General features: G+C 48.0%; 1 protein-coding gene across 5 annotated transcripts in view; it reads right to left on the bottom strand.

Moving 5' to 3' along the window:
* The window catches only part of ZDHHC14 (zinc finger DHHC-type palmitoyltransferase 14), a 297,998-nt gene that overhangs the window by 9,357 nt on the left and 262,622 nt on the right, over positions 1-26,019 (bottom strand). For all 5 annotated transcript variants that reach the window (XM_015137052.3, XM_028846700.2, XM_015137053.3 and 2 more), the window contains 3 exon segments: positions 19,012-19,114; positions 17,479-17,588; positions 12,129-12,231 (listed from right to left, as the gene is read on the bottom strand). In XM_015137052.3, coding sequence (XP_014992538.1) covers positions 12,129-12,231; positions 17,479-17,588; positions 19,012-19,114 — 316 coding nt within the window.

Below are 26,019 nucleotides of genomic sequence, written 5' to 3'. Positions count from 1 at the left end.
ATTAGGGACACTGATGTCATGAACACCTCCAACACACTGTTAACACCCCTAGGATCCCAAAGACATCAGAAGGCTGTGCCTTAGGAGTAAGAATCGTGCCCTAAAGTAAGACCCCAGGTCCATCCTAACAAAGCTTGAAACCAAACAATCTTCAGAGAAGACATAATTTGGAGGTTGAGTTCCAACAAATTAAAGAAGTCTGGAAAACACTTTGGACTTTCCACAGATCTGTACTAACAAAATATAATATAAGCCGACACATGTTCAAGGTGACCAGCCAGTAACTGAACTGCTTACTGTAACAGGAGCAACACTCTTTGGCGTCAGGTAACAACATCAACAGTTTCTATACCATGTATCTAAAATGTCCTGTAGTCAACAAAATATTAATAGACATACAAAGAAATGGGAAAATATGATAGAACCAAATCAAAACTTTAGAACTAAAAAGTATAATAAACAAAATGAAAAATTATCTGGATGAGATTAGCAGTAGACTGGATATGGCAGAAGAACCGGTGAACATGAAGAGAGATCCAGAGGAATTATCCAGTCTGAAGAGCTGAGAGAGGTGCTGAAGGAAAATGCACAGAGCCTCAGGGACCTATCCTCTGGGTCAAGGTCAAATGGTCTAACACGTGTATCACTGGAGTCCCAGGAGCAAGGAGAATGAATCAAGGCAGAGAAAAAAAAAAGTGAAGATGTAAGGGCCTAAAGCATCCCAACTGGATGACAACAATAACTTACAGGCCCAAAGAAACTGAAAGAACTCTAAGCAGTGTAACAGCAGAGATCACCCGTGGGCCAGGTCAGTAATTCACGTGGATACTGACATGTTTCCACAGGGACAAGCCTTTTGCCTGATCTCAACTAGACTGGTCTGAAGTGCTACAAATGGTTTTGACTTCAGGGAGCAAGTAGAAAGAAAAAAGCGTGAGTTTAATGTGTCATCGACTAACACTGTCATTTGTAACAGAGAGGAAACTGCTGATGCTGGATAGATGTGCTGATCAGGTTGCAGGTTAGATTATGAAGAGGTTGCACATTCGGTTTCACAGCCTGGTTTTGTGACTGACCGCAACCGATTAATCATCCTTGGGCAGAGAAAGCCTGTGGGGTGTGGCTTCCTCAGCCCTGGGAGGAGCCTTCAGGCCTACCAGGGAGACTTCTGGTGTCGGGGTTAGGAAGAGTATTTTCCATGGAGTCAGACTGCCAAGCGTGAGATCACGGCGTGGCCACTGGTTATCTCTGTCACACACTTAACATCCCTGAGTCTCAGTCTCCTCAATGGGGCAATCAGAGTATCCCCATGAGATGGTTTTGTGAGGACTAGACGAGATGATGATTATGTAAAGCACTGAGCCCAGTGTCCGGCACACAGGAGACGATCTCTTTCTCTCTCCTTTCTCTTTCTGTTTCTTGTTTAACCAACATTTGCTGAAACCAACTATCATAGGGACTATTCTAGACTCCGGGTAGATGTGCTAAACAAATAGCACTGAAGCACTCAATTATTATTATTAAAGCCTGAGGCATTTTTAATAGAAGGTAAAATATTCATTGACAATTGAAATTCATAAATCCTTGAAGTTTGGCTGAAGCTCCCCTTCATGTAAAAATGACTAATGCTTGGTAACTTCCTAGCACAGGCTTTCACAGGGGAGCGTGGGTAAGGGTAATGGGTTGTGGGGACTGAAAGAGTGTGGCTGAAAATCAATTTACGCACAGTCAGCCCCTGTAGATGTTTCTTTATTGACGTGCATAACATAGGGTTAAGAGCATGGGCTCTGGGGTCAAATTAGGACGTTTTTGTTAGAAAATTGTACTTAAGCTCTCCTTCCTCTGGTTTTGTTAATCTATAAAATGGAGATAATATTAGTAGCAGGCTCAGAGGGGTGCTGTGAGGGTTAGCAGAAGTTATGTACGTGGAAGGCTTGGAACAGCACGTGGTATGTCCATGTGGTATAGTCTGGGAAGTGCTGAGCCCTGTGTCGGTGTGAAGGTGGATGAACTGCAAAGAGGAGAGTCGGGAAAGAACATCGGGTCTCATGTTCTGCTTAGTGCCAGCCCTGCTTGCATGTTTCCACAGTCCTGTGAGCACGGTCCCTATACCACAGAAGCCCATAAAGAACAACCAAAGCAACAGAAAGGCCTGTTCGCCAGGCGCCCGAATGGCCGGTAAATGTACAGTCCAGTGGAACATTATCTGCTGGTGATACTGGCCTGTTGATTAGACACAATGGGTTCAAAGCCCTGACGACAGAGAAGAGTCTGCTGGAGGGGACCTCCACTGGACAGGACCCTGAAGGTCGATGTTCAGCCCTTGCCATTAATTTCATCCCACCAGCTACCTGGGAGGCTGAGGCAGGAGAATTGCTTGAGCCCAGGAGGTGCATGTGTCAGTGAGCCAAGATTGCGTCACTGCCTGTCCAGCATTGCGAGGAGATGCTCCCTGTCCCAAGTCTGACATCTCTGGGTGGGGACTCCCGGTCCTGGGCCGTTCCCTCTTGGATTGAGTAGAGTCTGAATCCCAGACCCACTCTCTGGTCCTAGTTGTGACCTGTGGGGCAACACAGAACACATCTCATCCTCTCCTGCTGATGTTCTCATGGCACTTGGGGTAGTCCAACAGGCGGTAGAAGCCTTGAGACCAAAAGGACTTCTTCCAGAAGCAACCTGGGTTTCTCACAGCAAGGGGAAGGCATGGGACTCCAAGCTAATTAGACTTTTAAATTTATTCATCTATGAGCAACTTACTTTGTAATTGGTAACAATTTCCATGTAATCATATATGTGCTTGGGGATTCTGATGAAGTAAGAAAAACCCAGTGTACAAATCATTTCTAAACTGTCATAAAAGTTTCATGAGTGCTAAGTTTAACAATTAATGAAGTTAACATATTCATGTGTCTCAAAGACATTAAGCATTTATCAATTTTGATTTTGCAGTTTTCTTTTCATGTTTTAGAGCTTGTAATTTTTTTTCCAGGTCTTACACTTTTTTATAGTTCCTGGAAAAGTGCATGGGCACTTGCCTACAGTGTCTGATGGCTTGAATGACCATGACATCTGTCTCTTGGTTCACAGATTAATTTCATCCCACCATGGTCATAACTTTGTGGAACCATGACATGTCACTATATCAAAGAGAACTCCTTCCCTCTAGCTCCTAGTTCCCCATTCAGGATGGAGATCTTTGGAGATGTGGCAAAATTGGAGGATGGAAGGAATGAGGAAAAGAAGTTGGAACAAATTAATATTTGTTAAGAACCTCCTGTGAGTGAGCCCCTGCAAGGAGAATTTGCACATACTTTCAACTGAACGTTTAAAAACCACCTCCAGGCCAGGTGTTGGGGCTCATGCCTGTAATCCCAGCACTTTGGGAGGCCAAGACAAGTGGATTACTTGAGGTCAGGAGGTCAAGACCATCCTGACCAACATGGTGAAACCCTGTCTCTACTAAAAATACAAAAATTAGCCAGGCATGGTGGCATGCACCTGTAATCCCAGCTACATGGGGGGCTGAGGCAGGAGAATCGCTTGAACCCAGGAGGTCAAGAGTGCAGTGAGCAGAGGTCATGCTACTGCACTCCAGCCTGGGTGACAGAGTGAGACTCTGTCTCAAAAAAAATAAATAAAAATAAAAATAAAATAAAATAAAATAAAATAAATAAAGGGGTAAGTTAGAAAATGTATGTCTCAGTGCTCTGTAAATTGCAAAGCTCTATATAAATACAATTCTCTGTCTTTATTAATTTGCAATCTGGCCTGCCATGTCTGGGGACAATAACTCCTTCATTACTCCACGTACAGAGTTCTGATTTGGGGTCCTGCTTATGCTTTTCCAAGATTATCAAAAATTAGCCAGGCATGGTGGTATATGCCTGCAGCCCAGCTACCTGGGATGCTGAGGCAGGAGAATTGCTTGAGACCAGGAGGTGGATGTGTCAGTGAGCCAAGATTGCACCACTGCACTCCAGCCTGGGCGACACAGTGAGACTCCGTCTCAAAAAAACAAAACAAAACAAAACAAGCACCTCCAGTTTATTAGGTCATAAACTGTTGATGGCAAGAGGAAATAGAATCTCTGTCAATCCTTACCACAGGCCAGGGAGGTGAACATCAGTATCACTTTCTTCATTTTACGGTTTAGGGATTTAAGGCTCTTGGGATTAAGTGACTTGCCTAAGATCACCCAGCCCCAAAGTGTCAGGGCTGGCAAAGGTCAGAGCCAGCCCAGGTGCTCTGACCCCACAGCTGTTCTCTGACACTCCCCACTGCATAGGCTATTTGCAAAGCTTTTCCTTCCATTATCTTTCAGGATTATCTTATTCTGTTGTTCTTACTTGTGTCCAATTAGACCAAGGAGAAACTTCACTTGAACTGGTGGGGACACAGCTGGCAGAGGTGGGCATAGAGAAAGGAAAATGTAATGAATGCTGATTTCAAAAAATAATTTTCCAGCATGTAAGATGAAATTGGACTAGTATCTCAGATGACAAACATGAGTAAGTCTTACAGGTTTTTTGAAATGCCGGAGTGACTGATACTTCTAGGCTAGCTGACAAAAGGGATTCACGTCTCCACTGTTTCCAAGTGACTTTCTACCAACCAGACCATTTCTCTATCGACACAGGAAGCAAACCTTCCCTGAGCGTTCCATCCAGCTACCTGCTGGGCTGCTCCCCACCACCCCCAGGTATCCGTGGCACCCACATTCCACATGCCTAAGTCAACTTCCCCGCAACTTGCACCCCCTCTTGAAACACCAAGACGCTTTGCCCCACACATGCCTGTGCTTTGTTTGCTTGAAACATCCCTCCCGCCTTTGGGTGGCGAATTCTCAGATGTCATCCCCTCCAGGAAACTTTGCCTGAAACCTAAGTGCTCTTTGTCGAAGCTCCCCCGCCCCTCCCTCAACGGTCTGTCACATTCTAGCACATTCTGTTCAAATCCTCCGAATACCCATTTCTCTGAATAGACCATGTGTTACTTGAATGAAACTGACCTAAGGTTTTTCAAGATAAAAGAAACTTATTTGTGCCAAAGCAAATAATGGCTCAAAATTATTCCATTTAACTGAAACGTTTGGAGAGAACAAGAGAATCTGAAGGCTGTGTCGATGGTTCTCAACACTGGCTGCCAATTAAAGTCTTTTCCAGTTCCATAGCACCACCAAGGCCTGGCTGCCCACCCTGGGATTCCGACTTAACTGGATGCAGAGATCAGTACTGTGATTCTAATGAGTGTCCTGGGCTGAGGAGCAACAGATTGTAATAAATTATCCCTCAGCTCCTAGACACAGGGCCAGGTCTGAAGAGGGTCACCTTTCCAACTTGAGGGCTTTTCAAATGGAAATATGACATGTAACAGAAAGCACCTGGGCCAGGCACTGCGGCTCATGCCTCTAATCCCAACACTTTGGGAGGCCAAGGTGGGTGGATCTCCTGAGGTCAGGAGTTCGAGACCAGCCTGGCCAACACGGTGAAACACCTTCTCTACTAAAAATACAAAAATTAGCCTGGCATGGTGGCACACGTCTGTAATCTCAGCTACTTGGGAGGCTGAGACAGAAGAATCGCTTGAACTCGGGAGGTGGAGGTTGCAGTGAGCCAAGATTGTGCCACTGCACTCCAGCCTGGGTGACAAGAGTGAGACTCCATCTCAAAAAAAAAAAAAAAAAAGAAAAAAGAAAAAAAGAAAGCACATAGGCCTTCCTAGCTGTGTGACTGTGAGCAAGTTACTCAACATATGCAAGTCTCAGTTTCATCCTTTGTAAAACGAGGCTATCTTGCAGGTTGCTAATACTCTTGCAATGATAGTATCAGTATCACCAATGCTCTGTCCATTCTAGAGTGCTAAACCTCAGCAGAGACCCACCTGGCCACAGTATGCTTCTAGAGCAAATAAATTTTGTGCCGTTCTTAGAATGGCTTGAAGTTCAGCTTGCAATTCTGACTAATTTAACACTAAAGGATTTGTGTATTTGTTTTCCCATCTGTCTAATTGGGGATTGGAATGCAAAAACTCTTTTATTGATTTTGAGATCTAACTATATCCAAAACAGGAAATAAGTAAAAAGGAAGATGACGGATTGCTTGGCAAGTTGCCAGACCACTTGCTCTTAGCGATGGTGCTGCAGGCTTTCCGAGCACAGAGGGTGGGTGCCCTGGGTGTCTATCACTGCATCACAGACCAGAAAACCATAGGGCCTCGGGACCCTTTCGGCCAGGCACTGCTGGTCATGATGTGCTGGCTCAGTCTGTGGTGGTCTTTGTTGCTTGGGATATCTGTTACCGGCAGCCGAAGCAAATCAAAGGAGAGAAATGTTATAGTTGCCCCAGAGAATTTGTATTGTTGTCTTGAAATATTTCAGATCATTTGTCCATGTTTTGACAATTCCTGGAAATTAACTGGTCTGTGTATTTCTCATGGCCTTAATATGACTCAAAGCGGGAGAAAGCAAAGCAACAGTGCGGGGCTCATGCTGGAACTCGCTCTGCTAGAGGTTCCCAGCTCTCTCGGCTGGCGTGTGCATTTCACAGAATGTTTAAACAAAATACCAATTTCTTCCCTTCAGGGCTTACTCCAAGTGCCTGTTGACTTTCACTGAAGTCTTTGACTGCTTCTAATTTGTCTCTAATTTGTTTAATGGATAAATTCCTAGAAAGACACAAACTACTGAAACGGACCCAAGGAAAAAGTAAAAAATCTGAATAGACCTGTAATAAGTAGAGTGAATTAGTAATCAAAAAAATATCCACAGAGAAAGTTCAAGACCAAATGGCTTTCCTGGCAAATTGTTCCAAATCTTTAAAGGTGAATTCACACCAGTTCTTCACAAACTTTTCAAGAGACAGAAGAGTAAGAAGCACTTCTCAACTCCTTCCATGAGGCCAGTATTACCTCCTGACACCAACACCAGACGAAGACTTCACAAGAAAACTACAGACAACTCTCTTATGAATACAGATGGAAAAATCCTTAACAAAATACTAGCAAACTGAATTTAGCAACATATAAAATGGATTATACACCATGGCCAAGTGGGATGCATCCCATAAACTCAAGAAACAGGAGACAAATAAGAAAAACAACACATACTCCTACTCTCAGGGAAGTTCTGGTATGATGGTCAGACTGCACATGGCCCCACAGCACACCCCCAGTCCTGTGTCAAGTGCGGGCTTAGTCAGTTTGGGGGCTGTTGGTCAGGGTGGGTGGGAGGAGAGGAGGAGCTGAGAGTCATGGTGTTTACCTCCTTCTGGGGGTTGGAGAGCTCTTTCCTGTGCGTGTGGACTGAGATGTTGTCTCTGCCCTCCTCATCTCCTGGTGGAGTTGCAAGGATCGGAGACTCACAAAAGGCTCACAGCTAAATGGGGGCTTTAGGTACAAATTAATCCCAGCTCCTATTTTGCAGATGAGGAAAACTGAGGACTAGTGAGGCAAGAGGGACCTGCCAATCATCAGGGAACTCACTGGCAGGGGCCAGAATGGGAGCTCTCATTCCCTGGTTCCCATCCTGGGCTCTTTCCCTCACACCAGTCATCTCTATTGTTTTCCAGTTGCTGCAAGAGGGTCCAGTTGAGCTCACTCATCCTGCCACTCATGGATCTCAGGGAGATAATAATAGTAACAGCTGACACTTAAATAGTACTTCTCTTCTACTAGGCAAGGTTTTAAGTGCTTTACATGTCTTAACTTAATCCTCAGAAACCCTACAAGGTAAGAATATCAATGTTCCTATTTATAGATGAAAACACTGAGGCAGAGAGGTTAAGCAACTCATCAAGCTTATGCTTCTAGTAAGTGGCAGCAGTCTGGTCTCTGCAAAATGAATCCCCATCTCCAATTTTCCTCTTCCAGATGGGGATAAAAAGTCATCTTAAAGCCCGCTGGCTGACTCGAAAGCATTTACCATGTGGAAGAGACGTCTCTGTACAGCTTTTATCACTGGCTGGAACATCCTGCTTAAGGGACTTGACTCTAAAATTCTGTGCTATTACCAAATCCAGACTAGCACTCACATGTGGATGACTCCCAGGATGTTGAGATTTCTTACAGTTTTGCCTCCGTTAGGGAGACGGTAGACCATGGTACTCACTGATGGAGAGCTTCTTTACCATGAGGTCCATGGGCTTTAAGACCTTGATCCTGAAATTTCATGCACATGTCATGTGTCTGAGCCTAGACTCATGGGGCATGGATTCATTAGGGCTGTGATACTGGAGCGTTTTTGTACTGTACAGCTCCCAGGTGCACATGAGTCCTGTTCATTTCTTTACACCCGACAGTGCTTTCAAGCCTTCCCCTGGAAGCTCTCTGGAAAGATTTGTGCATGCCTGAGTAAAGGAATGAATGGCCACATGCAGTGGCTTACACCTGTAATCCCAACACTTTGGGAGGCTGAGGCAGGTGGATCGCTTGAGGTCAGGAGTTCGAGACCAGCCTGGGCAACATGGCAAAACTGTCGCTACAAAAAATGCAAAAATTAGCCGGACATGATGGTGCATGCCTGTAGTCCCAGCTACTCAGGAAGCTGAAGTGGGAGGATCACCTTGAGACCAGGAGGTGAAGATTGCAGTGAGCTGAGATCTCACCACCGTACTTCAGCCTGGGCGACAGAGTGAGAATCTGCCTTAAAAAACAAAAACAAACAAAAAATGGTGCTCTCTTCCCTTTGTGTGTATGGATGGCAAGAAGATGCTACAGGAGATGTGAAGTCACCTGCACTCACGTGTGCATGGCAGAGAGTGCACTGTCAGCCTGGGCAGGTCCTCACTCAATCCCGCCATGATTCTGTATGCCATCAGCCTGAGGCCAGCAGTGAAGAGGCTCTGCTTCCAGGTCCAGAGCTCCTCCTGATCTGCCTGGTGCTCAGTGGCATGGTGACATCACATGCAGCTCTTTCCTGGGGTGTTCAGGCTGTCTCATACTCAGTCACAGTGGAGAATAGGAGGGCAAGGAGCCTTGGTTTTTTTTTTCTTTTTTTTTGCTATCTTCAAACTTCCTGACACAGTACTCAAGCCCACAGATGAACAGATGCCTTAATAAGTAGTCTTACAGGCTGGGCGCGGTGACTCATGCCTGCAATCCTAGCACTTTGGGAGGCAGAGGCTGGTGGATCACTTGAGGCCAGGAGCTTGAGACCAGCTTGGTCAACATGGTGAAACCCCGTCTCTACTAAAAAATAAAAAAATTAGCTGGGTGTGGTGGCGGGTGCCTGTAATCCCAGCTACTCGGGAAGCCAAGGCAGGAGAATCACTTGAACCTAGGAGACGGAGGTTACAGTGAGTGGAGATCATGCCACTGCACTCCAGCCTGGGCGACAGAGTGAGACACTATTTCCAAAAAAAAAAAAAAAAAAAAAAAAAAAAAAAAAAAAAAGTAGCCTTACACTGGATTGAGTGATAAGGGGTGACCAACAGGCAGCTGCTGCATGGCTACAGGCTTCTTAACCTTTGCAGCATCCTCTTCCAACAACGCTTACAACATCACAGTCCAGTGCCTTCAGCGGTACTAGTTAGTTGGAAGGTGACTCCTACAGGAATAGGCAGATGAACCCTAGCATTTCTGCCATGTCACGATATGTGCGCTTGACCAGAGTCTTGGTGCGGGTGTAGAATGAATGGACTCCAGAGGGGACTCTGATTTGCCATATGGAGTAAAACGACCTCCCCATTTCCATGGTTAAAGCTACCTTCTCTATCACAGAGGCACAGCGTAGGTGCTCAATAACTGTTTGCTGGATTGATGAATTATGTCCCACCTGGTCTTGACCTGAAGTGGCTTCCTGGTGAGAGCACCTGTAAACAGCCTTTGTTAATTTTCTTAATCTCAACAAAGCATAGAACTTGCTGAGATCAGTACCCTGAAGAACTTGGTGAGCCCAGTATTATGGGGATCACAGGGTAAGAGGAACATAAGTTCACTGGTTTTGAGAAGAACAGTTGCCATCAGTGGTCAATTCTACTGCAGGTTCTTAATGCTTCCTTCATGTATCTGCTCACATGCTGCCCCCGACTACTGACCCCTTTGAAGGTGGATGAGCTGTACCCCACAAACTTTGTATCTCTAGCTCCTAGTCTAGTCCTCAACACACAGAGGGAACCCAGGTAGAGTGGCTGATTGAATGAGAGGTTATTGTGTGTAGACACATGCACACATCAGAGAAATGATCAACGTATGTTGTGGCCAGAATTCTGGTGAGCTCTGTCCTTAAGGGCACTTCTTGTACACCTGCGAATCGTGAAGAAAGCCTCTGAGCACAGATCTCCTGGTCTTTAATGCCTGTGCACTTGTGGGCATGCAGTATCAGAAGTGAACGTGGGCACTGGAGTCACCAGGCTAGCTTTGAACCCACAAATTAGTGTCTGTGTGCTCTTGGGTAGACAGATGACCAATCTCTCCTACTTAAAAAAGGTGGGGTCAAGCGTCCCCTTTTCCCACTGTGGCTTTAGGGTTAAATGAGTTGGTGACCACCACACGCCCTGAACACAGCTGGTCTCCGTGAATGTAATCCCCTTTCCTGCGAGCCTGTCTCTTCCTCCGTCTGTTCTCAGTTTCTTTTTCTGAAGAATATGGGGGAGTGACCCTCAAAGGGTCCCTTGAGTGCATGAGTTATGACCAAACAAGCTGTTTCCCTGATACCTTACAGAGTGGAGGGCAAGGACCCTGAAATAAACGTACTTGCTTTGAAAGAAAACATGCCAGGCACAGTGGCTCATGCCTGTCATCCCAGCACTTTGGGAGGCTGAGGCAGGTGGATCACCTGAGGTCAGGAGTTCGAGACCAGCCTGGCCAATGTGGCGAAGCCCTGTCTCTACTAAAAGTACAAAAAGTAGCCTGCATGATGGCATGCACCTTCAGTCCCAGCTACTTGGAAGGCTGATTCGCTTGAATCTGGGAAGCAGAGGTTGCAGTGAGCTGACACCATGCCACTGCATTCCAGCCTGGGTGACAGAGCGAGACTCTGATTCAAAAAAAAAAAAAAAAAAAAAGAGAGAGAGGGAGAGAAAACGTTTTATTAGCAAAGCAGAGCAAAGCAATACAAACAAGACACCACCAACACCAACACACAAACCCCAGCCACCTCTGCTGGGGGCTGAGCCTTGTTCACACAGCTGTGGAAGCTGACAGTCTCAGGACTCTCTTGAGGCTGCCAGCTTCCACCTTGCAGTTCTTTGCTCCCAGAAGCAAGGTGTTCTGGGCTGCTGCCCACATCCAGTCTACCTGAAAGTCAGGTCTCTGATCTGTCATGGACGCTCTGGAGTGGGTGATTCAGCTACAGAAAGAGCACACAGCGCAGGACCACCACAAGACAAGGTCCTCTGCAGGAACATGGAACTTCTAACTTTAGGGACATTTGTTCCAAATAAAAAGAGGCCATTGCCTTCCAGACACCTAGGGAATCTTAAGACACTGACGGTCGGGACCAGGCCAGGCTGGGATTTCTGGTGTCCATGAATAACTCCTGCCCCCTCCCCCAGATCTCCACCTGCCCATTGGAAACCTGCAGGCTGGGAACCTGCACGCAGGAAGCAAAGCACGTCCACCCGTCGAAGAAAGCGTGAGACGTGTACGCGCCCTGGAGAGGCACTGGTCAGTTTTGCGGCAAGTGATCGTACACCTGGTCTGATCATTTGCACTATTTAGCACAGGGCTGATGCTTTGGGTGGACGCAGGGGAACTGGCAGCACCAGCCACGCACGCTTGAGGAAGTGGAAGAGGGGTCAGTACAGATGGGGACCAAGGTACGGAAAGGGAAATGGAAGACCATGAGCACAGCCTTGCCTGGGACATGTGTCTCATCCCTCAAACAACAGCCTGATCCTGTATAAGGGGGGCTTCCATCCACATGCCTCAAGCTGTTTTGGCAGAGGGATCGCGTGTGTGGACTTCCCCTGCACAACTGTGAACAAGCACACCAAACTCAGTGGCCACACGCTTCCCTGGCTACTGCCTTTGTTTAACGTCTTGCCTGCCGTCTGAGCACGGTAGTCAGGGGGTGGGGGGCCGCGGGCTGCCCCTGCTCCTGGGGAGGTCTGCTAGGAAGGCTGCTCGGTGACTTGTTAGTGAGCACACAAGCAAAAGGAAAGCTGTCATGGGGCGGTGGCCCCCGCTCCTACCATGTCGCTCTGTGACTGTGTGGCCCCGTACATGGTGATACCGCTGGAGGGTGCTGCTGGCTGCGGCGTGTCAGGCTGGATGTACCCTCTTCTGTCAATTAGGCTGCGAGAGAGAAGAGAACACAGGAGGAAGAGAGTGAATAAAAAGCCAGAGATGGAGCAGCACTATTTCAGGTTCCGTGTCAGGGCTCCCTCTTCCCATGATAGGCCCACCTCAGGCACCTTAGACTACTCCTCTCCTCACTTTCATGTACAATCAGTGACCAGATTCTGTTCCTTCTCCCTTTAAACATGACTGTGGCATGGCCTGCCTCCTGGCCAGGCCAAGGGCATGTCACCTGCTCAGATGCCAGCATCTCCCTCTTGTCCACTAACTGCGGCAGCCTCTAAGCTGGTCTCACTCCACCTGTCACCATCTGTCCCCAGTGCTCCTCTCCAGCCTCAACGGCACATCTTCTTACTACATTCACTCAGCAAACGTGTTCAGGCCACGACCATCCCCACCTCTGAGGACTGACTATCTGGGCTGCTTTTCTCAGAACGCAGGGCCTCCTACGTGTCAGTTCAGCTTTTGGAACACAGGAGTTAACCTCATGACTACTGCCTTCAGGTCTTTAAGTGGCAGAACGATAAGCCAGAAAAACCACGGGATCCTCAAATGGGACTCCCTCTGCCTCAGTTCCAGCTGAACACTCTATAGGTTTAGAAAAAACAACAGGCAACAAGAATCTCCACCTTTCAAAGAGAAGTGCCGGACCTCCTCTGCAGGACGTCAAAGGGGGTTCTCAAACCAGCGTTGCAACCCTCCCTTCAAAGGTACAAAGGGTCAGAGGGGGAAAGAGCAGAGAAGGCTGTTTTGGAGAAAGGTGCTCTGCCCTCTAGTGTGGGTGACAGCCAGGGATGGACTGGGACCTGAGGGTTGGGTGAAGGTCCAGGTGTGGGTCTCATGGGAGAGAGCCAGTGCCAAGCTGTCTTGAGGGACTGGGCACAGTGGTTCACACCTGTGATCCTAGCACTTTCGGAGGCCAAGGTGGGCAGATCACCAGAGGTCAGGAGTTTGAGACAGGCCTGGCCAACATGGTGAAACCCCGTCTCTACTAAAAATACAAAAAAATTAGCCAGGTGTGGTGGCACGTGTCTGTAATCCCAGCTACTTGGGAGGCTGAGGCAGGAGAATCGCTTGAACCTGGGAGGCAGAAGTTGCAGTGAGCCAAGATCATGCCATTGCACTCCAGCCTGGGCGACAGAGTGAGATTCCGTCGCAAACAACCACCACCACCAGGTCTTGAGTGAATGTCACGGGTTGAACTGTGCAGAAAGATATGAAGTCCTAACCTGGTACCTGCAAGTGTGACCTTACTTAGAGGTAGGGTCTTTGCAAATGTAACCAAGTTAAGATGAGGTCACACTCAATTGGAGTGGGCCTTTGTCCAATGTGACTGGTGTCCTTACAAGAAGAAAAAGAGGAGAGGAAGAGAATGCTGGGTGAGGGTACAGAGACACACAGGGAGAACGCCACGGGCTGACAGAGGCTACCCCGCAGTGAAGCATGTGCCAGCCAAGGAACGCAGAGGGCTGATGGCCCCACCAGGTGCCCGGAAGAGGCAAGGAAGGGTTCTCCCCAGCCTCGGGACAGTTGCAACCCTGCTGGCACCTTGATTTCAGGCTTCGAGCCTCCGACTGTAACAGAACAACTTTCTGTTGTTTTAACTCTCCCATTTCATGGCAGTTGTTGGACTGCAGTGCCCTAGGAAACTACGATAGGACTCAGCCCAAGAGACCCACAGAGGGGGCCTCACAGAGAGGCCTGTGCAGGGCTCATGGCCTCGGGCGCGGGGTTGCAGTGGCAGGTATGAGTGACTCTCAGGAGAAAAGGCCCTGCCTCCATCAGGGAACTGCGATGGGGGGTCCTCAGAGGAAACTCTTAGTCAGGAGCTCTCAGACCCCACCAGTTTAGAGCATTGGCAGGGGACCAACAGCACTGACCCCCTGCCCAAATCCCCTCCTCACTGTTGGACAGGAAGCTGGTGGGGAGACAGGACTAGCTGGGGGCGGGGGGTGGGGCAGAACTCAAGGGGAAGAGGGAACCCCACAGTTCTCCCAACCAGGTTCGGGTGAAGGGATGGGAAGTGTTAACTGTCAATGAACTTGGCAGTTCTGATGCACTGAAATGATACTATTTTGGAGGGAAAGTGCCCTGACGCGCTCTCTCTCTCTCTCTCTCTCTTTTAAGTGACAAGAGAAATTAAGGGGCTTGCAGGGGATTTTATCCAGGAGCGGAAAAAGAACTAGGTCATCAAAAAAGTCTGAAGGGACAGCAGGGGGAGAAAAATGAAGCGTTCTCGGCCAGCATCCCATCACATCCAGCCTGTTTAATGTAGCAGCTGGGCTCCCAGGGCTGTGATGCTCTGGACACAGCGGGCTCTGCCTATCCTTCTTGTCACCTGGCCTCGCCCCTTGTCTTGTCTCACCTCTCGGCCCAGCTCCCCTCGCCCCTCACTCCTGACACTAACCCCCTCAGCATTTCCTTGGATGAGCCAGGACCCTCACCCTCGGGTCCCTGCACAGGCTGCCCCCTTTGTCTTTTGAAACCCTGCTCCTCCCCACCACTTCCTCCTCCAAACTCCTTCTCACCCTTAGGAGAGATCACAGCTTAGACCTACTCCTGGGCGGCCCATGCACCTTACTGTGCGCCGCCTGCCCATGGACGGTCCCTGCTGCCCAGGAGCCAGACCCTCTCCCGTGCACCCCCAGCGCCTGGCACGGAGCCGGCTCCACTGCGCATGCGCCATCAGTGGTGGCCACGTGACCCACGTGACCGGCCCAAGTCTGGTGTGACACTGACCATTCCTTGGGCCTTTCTGTGTTCCCAATTTTCCATTCCTCCTGTCAGGCTTATATGAGGACCCCTCCCCCCAAACCTGGCCATACCCAGCCAGCTGCCGTCCCTGCCTCTGGTGACATTGCAGGAACCGAATGTGGGTCTCTGCACTCTTGGTATGCAGGCTCCCAAAAGGGAACACAAAGACTCGCTCTGCTTCATTTGCATGGCATGGCACCGTTTAAGAACCCACGAGGGGCAAGTCAAGCACAGGGGTCTGGGCACGTGGGTCTGAGGCAGGGCACACTCTCAGCGGGTGGGCCTGACTGGGATGCCCGGGAAGGCCCTGGCCCACTTAAGGGCACAGGGGCTGGGGCGAGGTAGCACAGGGGGAGGGGAAGGCAAGAGAGGATGAGAGGGAGAGGCAAAGGTAGGCATCACCCCCTCACATCTGCCTGGGAGCCTGTGAGTGGCCTGTGTCCCTGCCCAAGCGCCAGAATGACCCAGGGAAAGCTATAGCCCTGCTTTAACAAAGCAAATATCTCATTTGCCTCGCTCTACCTTCACCCAGTAAAGCCTCCCCCGGAGTCCCTGCAGTGCGGCCCCAAATCCCTGGAGCCTCTTCAGTGGGCCCCACACTGCTTCAAGTCTGGAGCTGCCAGATTCATGAATCACCTCCGTTCAAATACATTCTTCAATATTTTCATGTCCTTCAGTTTACCTTTTAACAAATGATTCAAACACTTCTGAGGGTAGGACCATTCTCAAGAAACGCCCCACCCAAAGGAACGTGGATTTTGGAAAGAATACAGCCCAAATCCAGCCACAAAAGCACATTTAACCCAGTTGTGGAAATAATTTTGGTTGTGACAGTTTGTGGTCTCTAAACAACATAAAGCCGTGCCATATGCAGATGAAGGACTTGGGAACAAGAACGGAGATTTGGGCAGAACTGAGGCTTCAGCATCCTCTCTTAGACCCACACATACACCGCAGGCGGCGGAAAGAGGGCAGCTCTCCCTGGCTCTTACACTCAATTTCCTGGCCTGCCCTGCTAGCCACAAACATGCCAGTGGGAAGCACCATGGAGGCTGCGACAAATCAAGCCACTGCCTGAGAGACTTTCTGCCTAAAGAGCTCCCGGAAGGATCCCTGGGTGAGTCAGGAGGTTTCTTCAAGAGGAGCTGGCACCTGCCCAGGCATGTCTGACCCCTGTGGACCGAGCAGCCTCCCAAACCCAGGATCCTCACTTGCCCTTTCCAAGCCTCTGAGGAGGTCAGGGGTCCCTTGAGGACCCCTCGTTCAGGAGGACAGTGGCATGCTGGGCTCCCCACTTTCTAGGCTAAAGCTAGACAATGATCAAGTTCTAGTTTTGCAGTAGCACCACGATGACTCAAAGTCATAATAACTCAATGCCAGTGCACAGATGGCCTTGGAATATGTGCTTGGATTTTTTTTCTTGAATTCTTTTTACCTCTCTAATGAGGATTCACTGAGGCTGATAATCAAATGAAGTTTGCATTTCACAAGCGCACATCGGTAAGGTCTGGGTGCCCAGTGGGTCTGCCCTGGACACAGTCATGGTGGCTTTTGTAATTTCTCCATTTTACACATTTAGAGACCAAAAGGCAGGAAGCAGTAATGAGTTGGAAACTCATTCCAGAGACCAAGTAGATTTGCTCAATACTTATTTGTTGATCATGGTTCGATTTATCAGTTGAAAATATTCTCCATAGGTGTAACTCACAAAGAATCTGTATTTTGAACTTGTACACTCTGACTTGGAGGCAGCGTGCCTCAGTGGGCACACACTGGCTCTGACATTGGGCGGCCTGGGTGTGCATCCTGACTGGCCAGCATTTACTGTCTGTGTGATCTTGGGCACGTTATTTAAACTCTGTGCCTCGCTTTCCTCATCCATAGAATGGGATATAATGGTGCCTACCTATAGGTACAGAGTGAGCTTGTAAAAGGCTGATGCAGGTAAAGAACTTACAGCAGGGCTTAACACAGATTCAATAAAGGTTAGCTACTGCCATGGTTCGTGTCATTGTCATTATCACCACAACCACAGTCTCAATGACTGCGGCACATGTGGCTCTCTCCCTATGAACATTTCTATTCTGTGCAAATCAACTTTCAAAACTGGTTTCCGCAGGCTTTCTGGCTGCTTCCTTCCTGCATGTGTCTTGTCTCCCTGACGATGCTAACCACGGCTCCCTGCGCACACCTTCAGTCATTAGCAGGTCCTCAGTCATTAGCAGGGCCACAGGCATCTGTCTCTCTATTTTGGGCTTCAGGAAATTTTCCCCAAATCAGACACAGATTCGGTTGAAGATCAAAAAAGGTGTGAAGTGTGACACCACACACAGAGCCAGATCTCGATTTCATGAAGGCCATGTCCACGGGGCACAAAGCGGTCACCTGGTGGCGGTGACCCATTCCGCCAGGGCGGGGGGCCTGTGCTAACGGCTGAGGCATTCGGTTTTCCAAGGTCTGTATAAGAGCACGATGCGTCCTGAGTCTTACCTTGGTGAGATGGGCCCACACAGGGCAACACAGCAATTGGTAAAGATATTTCCGTAGCTGTAGGGATTGTAATTTTCTTTACCTCTTTTATTTGACCAGGATCCTTTAATCTGAAAGAAAAGGAAAGTCAGTAACAAGCAATATCCTTCACGCCAATGCACGGTTGAGGTGAGCTGGACCATGAGAAGCCATAAAGAATGCAAATCATCTTTAATCCAAAGAAATGGAGGTATTTTTCTTACAGAAAATGGGCATTTACTCCAAACTCGGAAATGTCCTAAAACAGCAGGTTAGATTAGCGAAAGAATAATATTCTCAGGGACAATCATCTTTTATTTGTCCCACATGATACTAAAAGGCCATCTCATATAAGCCAGCAGAGATTTTTTCATACTCACATTTAGTGCCCTAAATGATAATTAAATGAATGGCAGGTGAAATGGTTCCCCTCATTGCTAATTTACAGACTGAAATAATTCAGCCTCTTCTTGTAACCAAAATAGTCTGTTTTGCATATTCTGATATTTGTAGCTACCAAGTACAAATAACTGTATTAATATTCTCTTATCTCATGTGTCTTATCACAACCTATTTTCTCAAGCTTTTGTTTAAGGTAACTGGACCTATCCTGAGACATTTAATTCACGTGTGGATAGAGACTTGTATCAAAATCTAAGTGTAAAGAGCAAAGTGGACCACGCTGCTCTGGAAACATTCTCTAACATTTTGTTTCCTCTTTTTTTTTTTTTTTTTTTTTTTTTTGAGACGGAGTGTCGCTCTGTCACCCAGGCTGGAGTGCAGTGGCACGATCTCAGCTCACTGCAAACTCTGCCTCCTGGGTTCAAGTGATTCTCCTGTCTCAGCCTCCTGAGTAGCTGGGATTAGCGCCTGCCACCATGCCCGGGTAATTTTTTTGTATTTTTAGTGGAGACGGGGTTTCACTGTGTTAGCTAGGATGGTCTACGATCTCCTGACCTTGTGATCCGCCCGCCTTGGCCTCCCAAAGTGCTGGGATTACAGGCATGAGCCACCGTGCCCGGCCTTGTTTCCTGTTTTCATACTTCCTCTTCATCTGTATTAAGTACAGGCAGACAATCCTGGATAAAAAGTTAAATTTTGGGTCAGGGCAATTTCCTCCCATAGAGAAATTAAATATGAAAGGCAGACTCAAACATTCACTCCAAGATATTGGCCCGCCATGGTTTCTACCAGGGGAAGTGTGATAAGAAGCTTATGAAACCATTTCAAAGGAATAGAAAGAACACTCTCTTCAGGGCCAGAAATGGGTGTCACTTGGCCAACCTTAGTATCTAATGGATGTGGTCAGAAAAAAAGAGAACGTAGAGATTCCCAGTAGAGAAACATGCAGAATGGCATGTGGAGAAGTTTCCACGGCACCGCCTCTGTTCCCAAGGGCTCACATCTGGAATGGGATGTATGGGAGAAGCTGGGCCCGACCTCTTCTTTCCTTTTTCTCCTCCATTGCCCAAAACCCAAGAACACACCCCGTGTCTTGTGTGGTCAGGAACTTACGTCCTCATTTGTCGTCTGGTTGGAGCTGATCAAGTAGGTGTGGAATCCTGAGAGGCCAACGATGGACCAGACAGAGAAGAAGCACACCACAGCCTCCAGGACAGTGACACGAGTCAAGGAGGCAAGTGGAAGTGAGGGGCCGCGCAAAAGGTGGACGTGATGGAGGCCTGGAACCGAAACCCCCCCAGGCACAGGCCACTCTCTAGCTGCTGGCCTCTCTCTCTCCCGGCCTTGCCTTGGTTCCTGCTCTTCCGGGAATTTCGTCTAACCAGATGGAACCCTCCGTCAGGGCAGGGGGCGTCACATGCCCCAGCGTGGAGCAGCCTCTGTGGCTCCGTGATGACTGGAGGGCTCCCTGGGCGTCACCTTCCTTCCTCTGACTTCTACTTGACCTTCACCTTTTTCTGTGCCTCACTGTGGAGCCAGTGACTGTGGCATCCTGCTCAGGAAGCACACTGGTTTGAGTTGGCTGCAGCTCAGGCCCTGGGTAAAAGGATGACATATTGACTTGTACATCAATCGCAGACTCTAATTTTGGCTTCTGAATGCTGAGGACTGCAGTGCCAACAGGCGTCTCCCCTGAGGAGAATGGCTTCTGGGGCCCAGAAAGCCCTCTGCTTTAGTGGGCGGCCTCTTCTCTGCTTACAGAGAAGGGGAAGAAGGAGAAAATAAGCCCCTGAACGGGCGGTGGCATTTCCCGGAGTGACATCAGGGTGAGGGGTATTTTTTACTTGGGGGAGTTTTCCCAGCCTTTCAGGCAACCCCTGACCTATATGGCCATCCTCCGCTGCTTGATAGGCAGCTGGGAACCACGAGTTCTCGCAGGACATTGAGAGAGAGGAAGTCAAGAGTTCCACAAGATGTGTCTAACACAAAGGGAAAAAGCTTGGTGCTCTTCAGCAGATGAGATCCATCACCCGAGAGTGTGGCAATGTGAAAAGGCCAGAGACTTTTTCTGTCCCACAAATGCTTATAAAATTCTATTTACAGGATACAGATATTTCTCAGGGCGAAAAATCCATTCATCCTGGGTTTGGGAGTTTACACATACATCTGGCATCCCCTATCGATCTATTACAGGCTAGAGAAAGAAACGCTCCTGCTCTCCTAATGTTTCCGAGGATGAATGCCAAATAGACCATGCCAGAACATATCAGTGATGATCTTCTCCAGGCTGGAGAGAATTCATCTTTAGACCAGAAGGTTGAGCACATTACCCAGTGCGGTGCCGTGGTCTGCTGTGCCATGGTTAACCAATGTCACCATCTGGGCACACAGGGCTGCAGGCAAAACAGGAGGGAATGGGCTTCTGCCTGTTGACTGACTTTCAACATCGCCCTAAACCACTGGGTCTGTTCTAGAAGGAGATGGTAGCAGGCAGTGGTAGGGGACCAGAGAGACACAGGGAAGCAGACCCCTACCCACAGCTACCGCCAGCCTGGGCAACCCCTGCTGGGCAAATGGCAATGGTGGAGGCTCTGTGTGCACGTGGGGTCACATGGGTGGTGTCCCAGGCAGCAAAGATGGTCTCATTTTCAACTGCCTTCCCACAGAATGGGGCTAAAGAGGCCCCTCTCCCTACCCACATCCCCCCTGCCAGGAGGGGGCAGACCTGGGAGGCAACTCCCCTGGGATTCAGGTCATGCACTGGCTGGAAAGAAGAGGTGAAGTGGAGTCCAGGGAACACGATGAGAGAGCCAGTGGGAAGACTGAGTCAGGAAAGCTGGGTTGTGTGAGAGGGAGATGACGTTAGACACTAGCAATGGGTTTGGACTGGCTACGACGGGGAAAAGACAGGAGACAGAAAGAGGAGGGGACACATGGAACGGAAACAAGAAATAGCCAAGGTAGAAAAGAATCAAGAACAGAACCAGATTTATTTACTGAATAATACATGAAGAGCCAAACTGCAATCCCAGAAATACTCATGTGTCACCCAGAGTTTACGATCCAGGTAGAATGATGGCAAAGTCAAAGTGAATATAACATTCCTATGTATGAACCATATGAAACCTGGCATGTACGAGCAGTGAGGATCCCAGACTGAAAGTGGCTGCAGCTCCTTTGACAATGCCAACTATGCTCATTACCCCCATCGGGAGGCATCATAGCCAGCGGACATAGAATTCTAAAGGTTTATAGCAACAATAAAAAAATGCAGCTTTTCTATTTTTTTTTTTCTTTTTTTGAGATGAAGTTTCACTTTTGTTGCCCAGGCTGGAGTGCAGTGGCACAATCTCAGCTCAGTGCAACCTCTGCCTCTCAGGTTCAAGTGATTCTGCTGCCTCAGCCTCCTGAGTAGCTGGGATTACAGGTGCCCACCACCACGCCTGGCTAATTTTTGTATTTTTAGTACAGACAGGGTTTCACCATGTTGACCAGGCTGGTCTTGGACTTCCGACCTCAGGTGATCCTCCCACCCCTGCCTCTCAAAGTGCTGGAATTACAGGTGTGAGCCACCGAGCCTGGCTAGCTTTTCTATTAATATCTCATGTGCTTTCGACACATTTTGTAAATTATGGAATGCAGTTCCACTGTCAGCTTGCAGCTGTGTCAAAATGACATGAATCCAAAGTAGGATGCGAGATGCAAGATGCAGCCTGCTGGCACTACCCACATCCTAGGACCCAGCTGACTCAGGAGGTCTCGAGGAACCATCAGCATCATCATTCCTAACAATGGCTGGCATCACTGGGATGTGTCAGGTCCTGTTCCACTTAAACCTCAGAGTGACCCAGGGAGAAGTGTGACTCCCCCTTAACAGACAGGGAAACCAAGGCAGAAAGCAATGAAGTAATTTGCTTGAGAAATAGCAGAGCTAGGACTTGAATGCTGGAAGTCTGCTCTGCTGGGATGACAGAAGAGTCTCGGGCTGGTCCCTTTCCTAAATCTTGCCAAGAGACGGGTGGCCCTAGACCTACCCCAACCTCCTGCTTCTCCGGGATTTGTAAACCTGTGGCAGCTTACATGGTCTGTTCCCTTTCACATCCACTCTCAGACTCCGACACAAATACACAGACACACATTCCTTACTGGCCCACTGGCAATATGCTGAAAATATCCATGCCATAATAAGATCAAGAAACAGAAATTTCTTTTAAAGGTATCAAAACCCATTTACTGTCTTTTTTTTAGAAAGAGAAAGAAGAGGAAACAATCCAACTGTACTGGGAGCCGATTTCATAAGCAGCTGGGACTTCGTTTACTGCATCGAGGATGGGTTTCAAATCATAGCAGCTACCGCGGCGCCTCTGTCTCCCCCACAACCCCTGCTAAGAGAGTTTGACTCCGTTGTGGCCAGAAAGATGGCTTTAAATTCCCCACAGCCCTAGCCTAAGAGGTTGCACACTGCAGTACTCACTGAATGTTTACGGAATTGAAAAACTCTGACAAGCACTGTTCTACGGAGACCCTTCTCTCAAGTTCCTGCCTAATCCCAGAAGTGCAGGCTCTGTGTCCTTCTATGTACCCAGCCCTGCACTAGGGACAGGACAGGGCAGGGAGGGACCAGCTTCCAAATACTGCAGCAGTATTTGGAGGATCACAAAAGGTGAGAGATCATGGGTCCACATATGTTACATATCCAGAATTCCCGGATTCCAGAATGGCCAAGGAGATGATGTCCTTGCTCTTGTTCAAATACGATGTGGGTGTGTGCATTCTTGTGTTTTAAAATTTTTTGAGTTGTAATTTCCAATATGATAAATAACTCTCTCTCTCTTTCTCCAAAATATGCACAAACAAAAGCTCTTTGGGGGTCCTTAATAATTTTTCAATGTGTAAAGGAGTCTTGACACCAAAAAGTTTGAGACCTGCTGGAATAGAACAGTAAAACAGTAAGTGGTGTTGGGACACTTCATTAAACATTTAGAAAAAATAAAGCTAGAACTTCAGCTTGCACCACATCCACAAAATTATCTGATAGATAAATTACTGCACCAAATATAAGAAACACAATATAAAGGTATTCGAGGAAAATTAAGGAAACATTCATGTAACTTTGGGGCGAGGATATAAGACACAAACCAAGGAGCCATGTAGTATGAGATTGACAGTGTGTTCATTAATAAACACTTTTGTGTAAAAAAGTAAAGTTAAACGGTAAATGTTGGATTTGGAGATTGGCAAAGGATACCTAAGAGATTATTATTATTATTGAGAAACATAAAGAAACCCTACATGTTTATAGAAAAAGAACAAATAACCCAATTGATACATGGACATGTACTGGCATATATTGTGATAAGAAAAGAAAAAGATCCCTTAACATAAAAAGAGGTACAATCTATTATCCAGAAAACAGAAATTAAAACAATGTAATTTTTTTCCTTTTCATCAAATTGGCCAAAATGACAAGACTGTTCACAGCCAGTGCCATAAACATGTGGGGCACAGGAGCTCAGACTGGAGCATTTGGCAACCCTATCGACATTTAAATGTGCTTCCCTTCAACTCAGAGATGGCACATCCAGTGTCAGTCCTAGAGACACAGTAACGTGTGCACATAGAGATACACAGAAGAAAATGCACTACTTCGTTTCTTGAACAGTAAAAAAAAATTAAGAAATATGATCCATCAACAGAAGACTAAACTATATTTCATCTACACTGTGGAATTCTATGAAATAGTTTAAAAAATGAGGTAGATCTATGTATCATCATGGAAACATCTCCAGGAAATATTTTAAAAAATCAAATTGTGGAACCGTGCAAAAAGAAGGGCTCTTTTTAGGTACAAGTCCTCCCACCCCCATATCAGCATATGTGTATGATGCACACGGATGTATTCAAACTCAAAGACCATCTGGAAGGACACATCAAAGCTGGCAAGGGTTCCTACAGCAGAACGGAGGAAGGGTCAAGAGAAAAACTTTCTTTTCATTCTTGTATTTCTGGACCACTGGGGATTTTTTTTTTTTTTTTTGAGATGGAGTCTTGCTCTGTTGCCCAGGCTGGAGTGCAGTGGCCCAATCTCAGGTCACTGCAAGCTCCGCCTCCCGGGTTCAAGCGATTCTCCTGCCTCAGCCTCCTGAGTAGCTGGGACTACAGGCATCTGCCACCATGCCCGGCTAATTTTTTGTAGTTTTAGTAAACACGGGGTTTCACCATGTTAGCCAGGATGGTCTCGATCTCCTGACCTCGTGATCTGCCTGCCTCGGCCTCCCAAAGTGCTGGGATTACAGGCATGAGCCACGTGCCCGGCCTCCATTGGGGATTTTTTACAATGAGAATATATTCTTGTAGGATTTGGGTGATTTGAAAAAACAAACCACCTCTTTCCCACCTTGTGATCTTATGAGACACAATCTGATGCTTTTTCCTCCTGACCCTCCCTCAGTCAGGCTGGTTAGGGGCAGCAGGAAGCATCTCAGTCCCCTGGCGGGAGGGAGGGGTGGTAGTTGGGAGAACTGGGCTCCAGCTCCGGACACCCCTGAGCAAGTCATTAACTTCTCAGCACAGCTGCAGCTGGAAGCAGCCTAAGGATGCCTGTCCTACCTACTTTCTGGGTTCCCTCTGAGGATCAGCAGGTATCAGGATGGACAAGTTAAGAAAAGACCTGTGCTGCCTTCGTGATTTTCCCACTGTGGTGTCCTTTCTGTGGGCCAACCTGGATCCTCCTACCAAATCCCATTAAAACAGACGATACGTATTAGGCCACTGTGCTTTTCAGATGGGTCAGTGTCCAGTGAATGCAACTTGGGGATGAAAACGCTTTCTGTCACAGCCTCTGCAAATGGAGATTCAATCAACATTTGATTTACCAACCACGGAAAACCCTCCACATTTTGAGAGAGCTGAACAATAAGTCATGATTAAAAATGGTTGTAATCCCTTTAATTGGATGTTAATGCTATGTTACATTGAAATGATTGTTGACGGGCAGGGCTTCCCCTTGGCTCCCCAGCACGTGTTTCTGAGGGCTCTGGCCTCCATAAATCGGAGAAGCCAAGGCGGCATCACCACGTGGCTTCCCCGACAGGCACCTGGTGGGTAACATTTCCTATGAGGCTGCGACATTCTCATGGACAAGCAGCTGATTTTTCCCTCCTTCCATATTTCATGCAGGTAACTAAAGAGAGGAACTTCAGGTCACTCTAGGCCAATGGGGAGACTCATGTGTGTTATCTTTTAGGTTCTTTTTGTAAACGTATCTTAGAACTCACCATTGCTCTCCAAACTGGTACTAGCTGGATCCCTCTTCCAGCGTGACCCTTTCCCCCAGGTACTCTTGCCAGAATGCTCCTACTCCTCCGCCCTCACCCCTCTCCAGGCACAGGTCCCACTGCCCTGCTTCTCCCTACTGAGCTGTCCCTCTGCCACCGATTTCCCCCGCGGGAGCCTTTCCTCTGCAAACATCTGTTCTACTCTGTTGTGTCTCCTGATGCAAGATAAATGTTCTTGCCGGGCGCAGTGGCTCATGCCTGTAATCCCAGCACTTTGGGAGGCTGAGGTGGGTGGATCACTTGAGGTCAGGAGTTCGAGACCAGCCTGGCTAACGTGGTGAAACCCCGTCTCTACTAAAAATATAAAAAATTAGCCGGGCTTGGTGGCGAGTGCCTGTAATCCCAGTTACAGGAGGGTTGGGAGGCAGAGGCAGGACAATAGCTTGCGCCTGGGAGGTGGAGGTTGCAGTGAGCCGAGATCTCACCACTGCACTCCAGCCTGGGCAAAAGAGTGAGACTCCATCTCAACAACAACAACAAAAAAAAAAAAAAAAAAAAGAAAAAAATTATTTAAAACAAGCATCACAACCCAGCTCTGATGATGTCATTCACCTGCCAGCATGCAGGGGATGAAGTCTTCAACACTGTCACACCTGCCCCCACGCCATAGGAGTTCAGCTACCACAGCCCCTCTTAGTTTTCCGTCACACAGTTGGGTGTGTAAGTGCACCTGTGTGCTCACACGATGTAGGGCAGACCACATGTTGATGGGCAGCCCTGCCTCCTTTTGATGCCCAGCCCCAGTGGGCACCCTGCCCAATGTGGAGCGAGTGGGCACACCACC

The sequence above is a fragment of the Macaca mulatta genome, chromosome 4 (assembly GCF_049350105.2).
Source record: "Macaca mulatta isolate MMU2019108-1 chromosome 4, T2T-MMU8v2.0, whole genome shotgun sequence".
Lineage (NCBI taxonomy): Eukaryota > Metazoa > Chordata > Mammalia > Primates > Cercopithecidae > Macaca > Macaca mulatta.
This window is presented reverse-complemented; position numbering and strand designations above follow the sequence as displayed.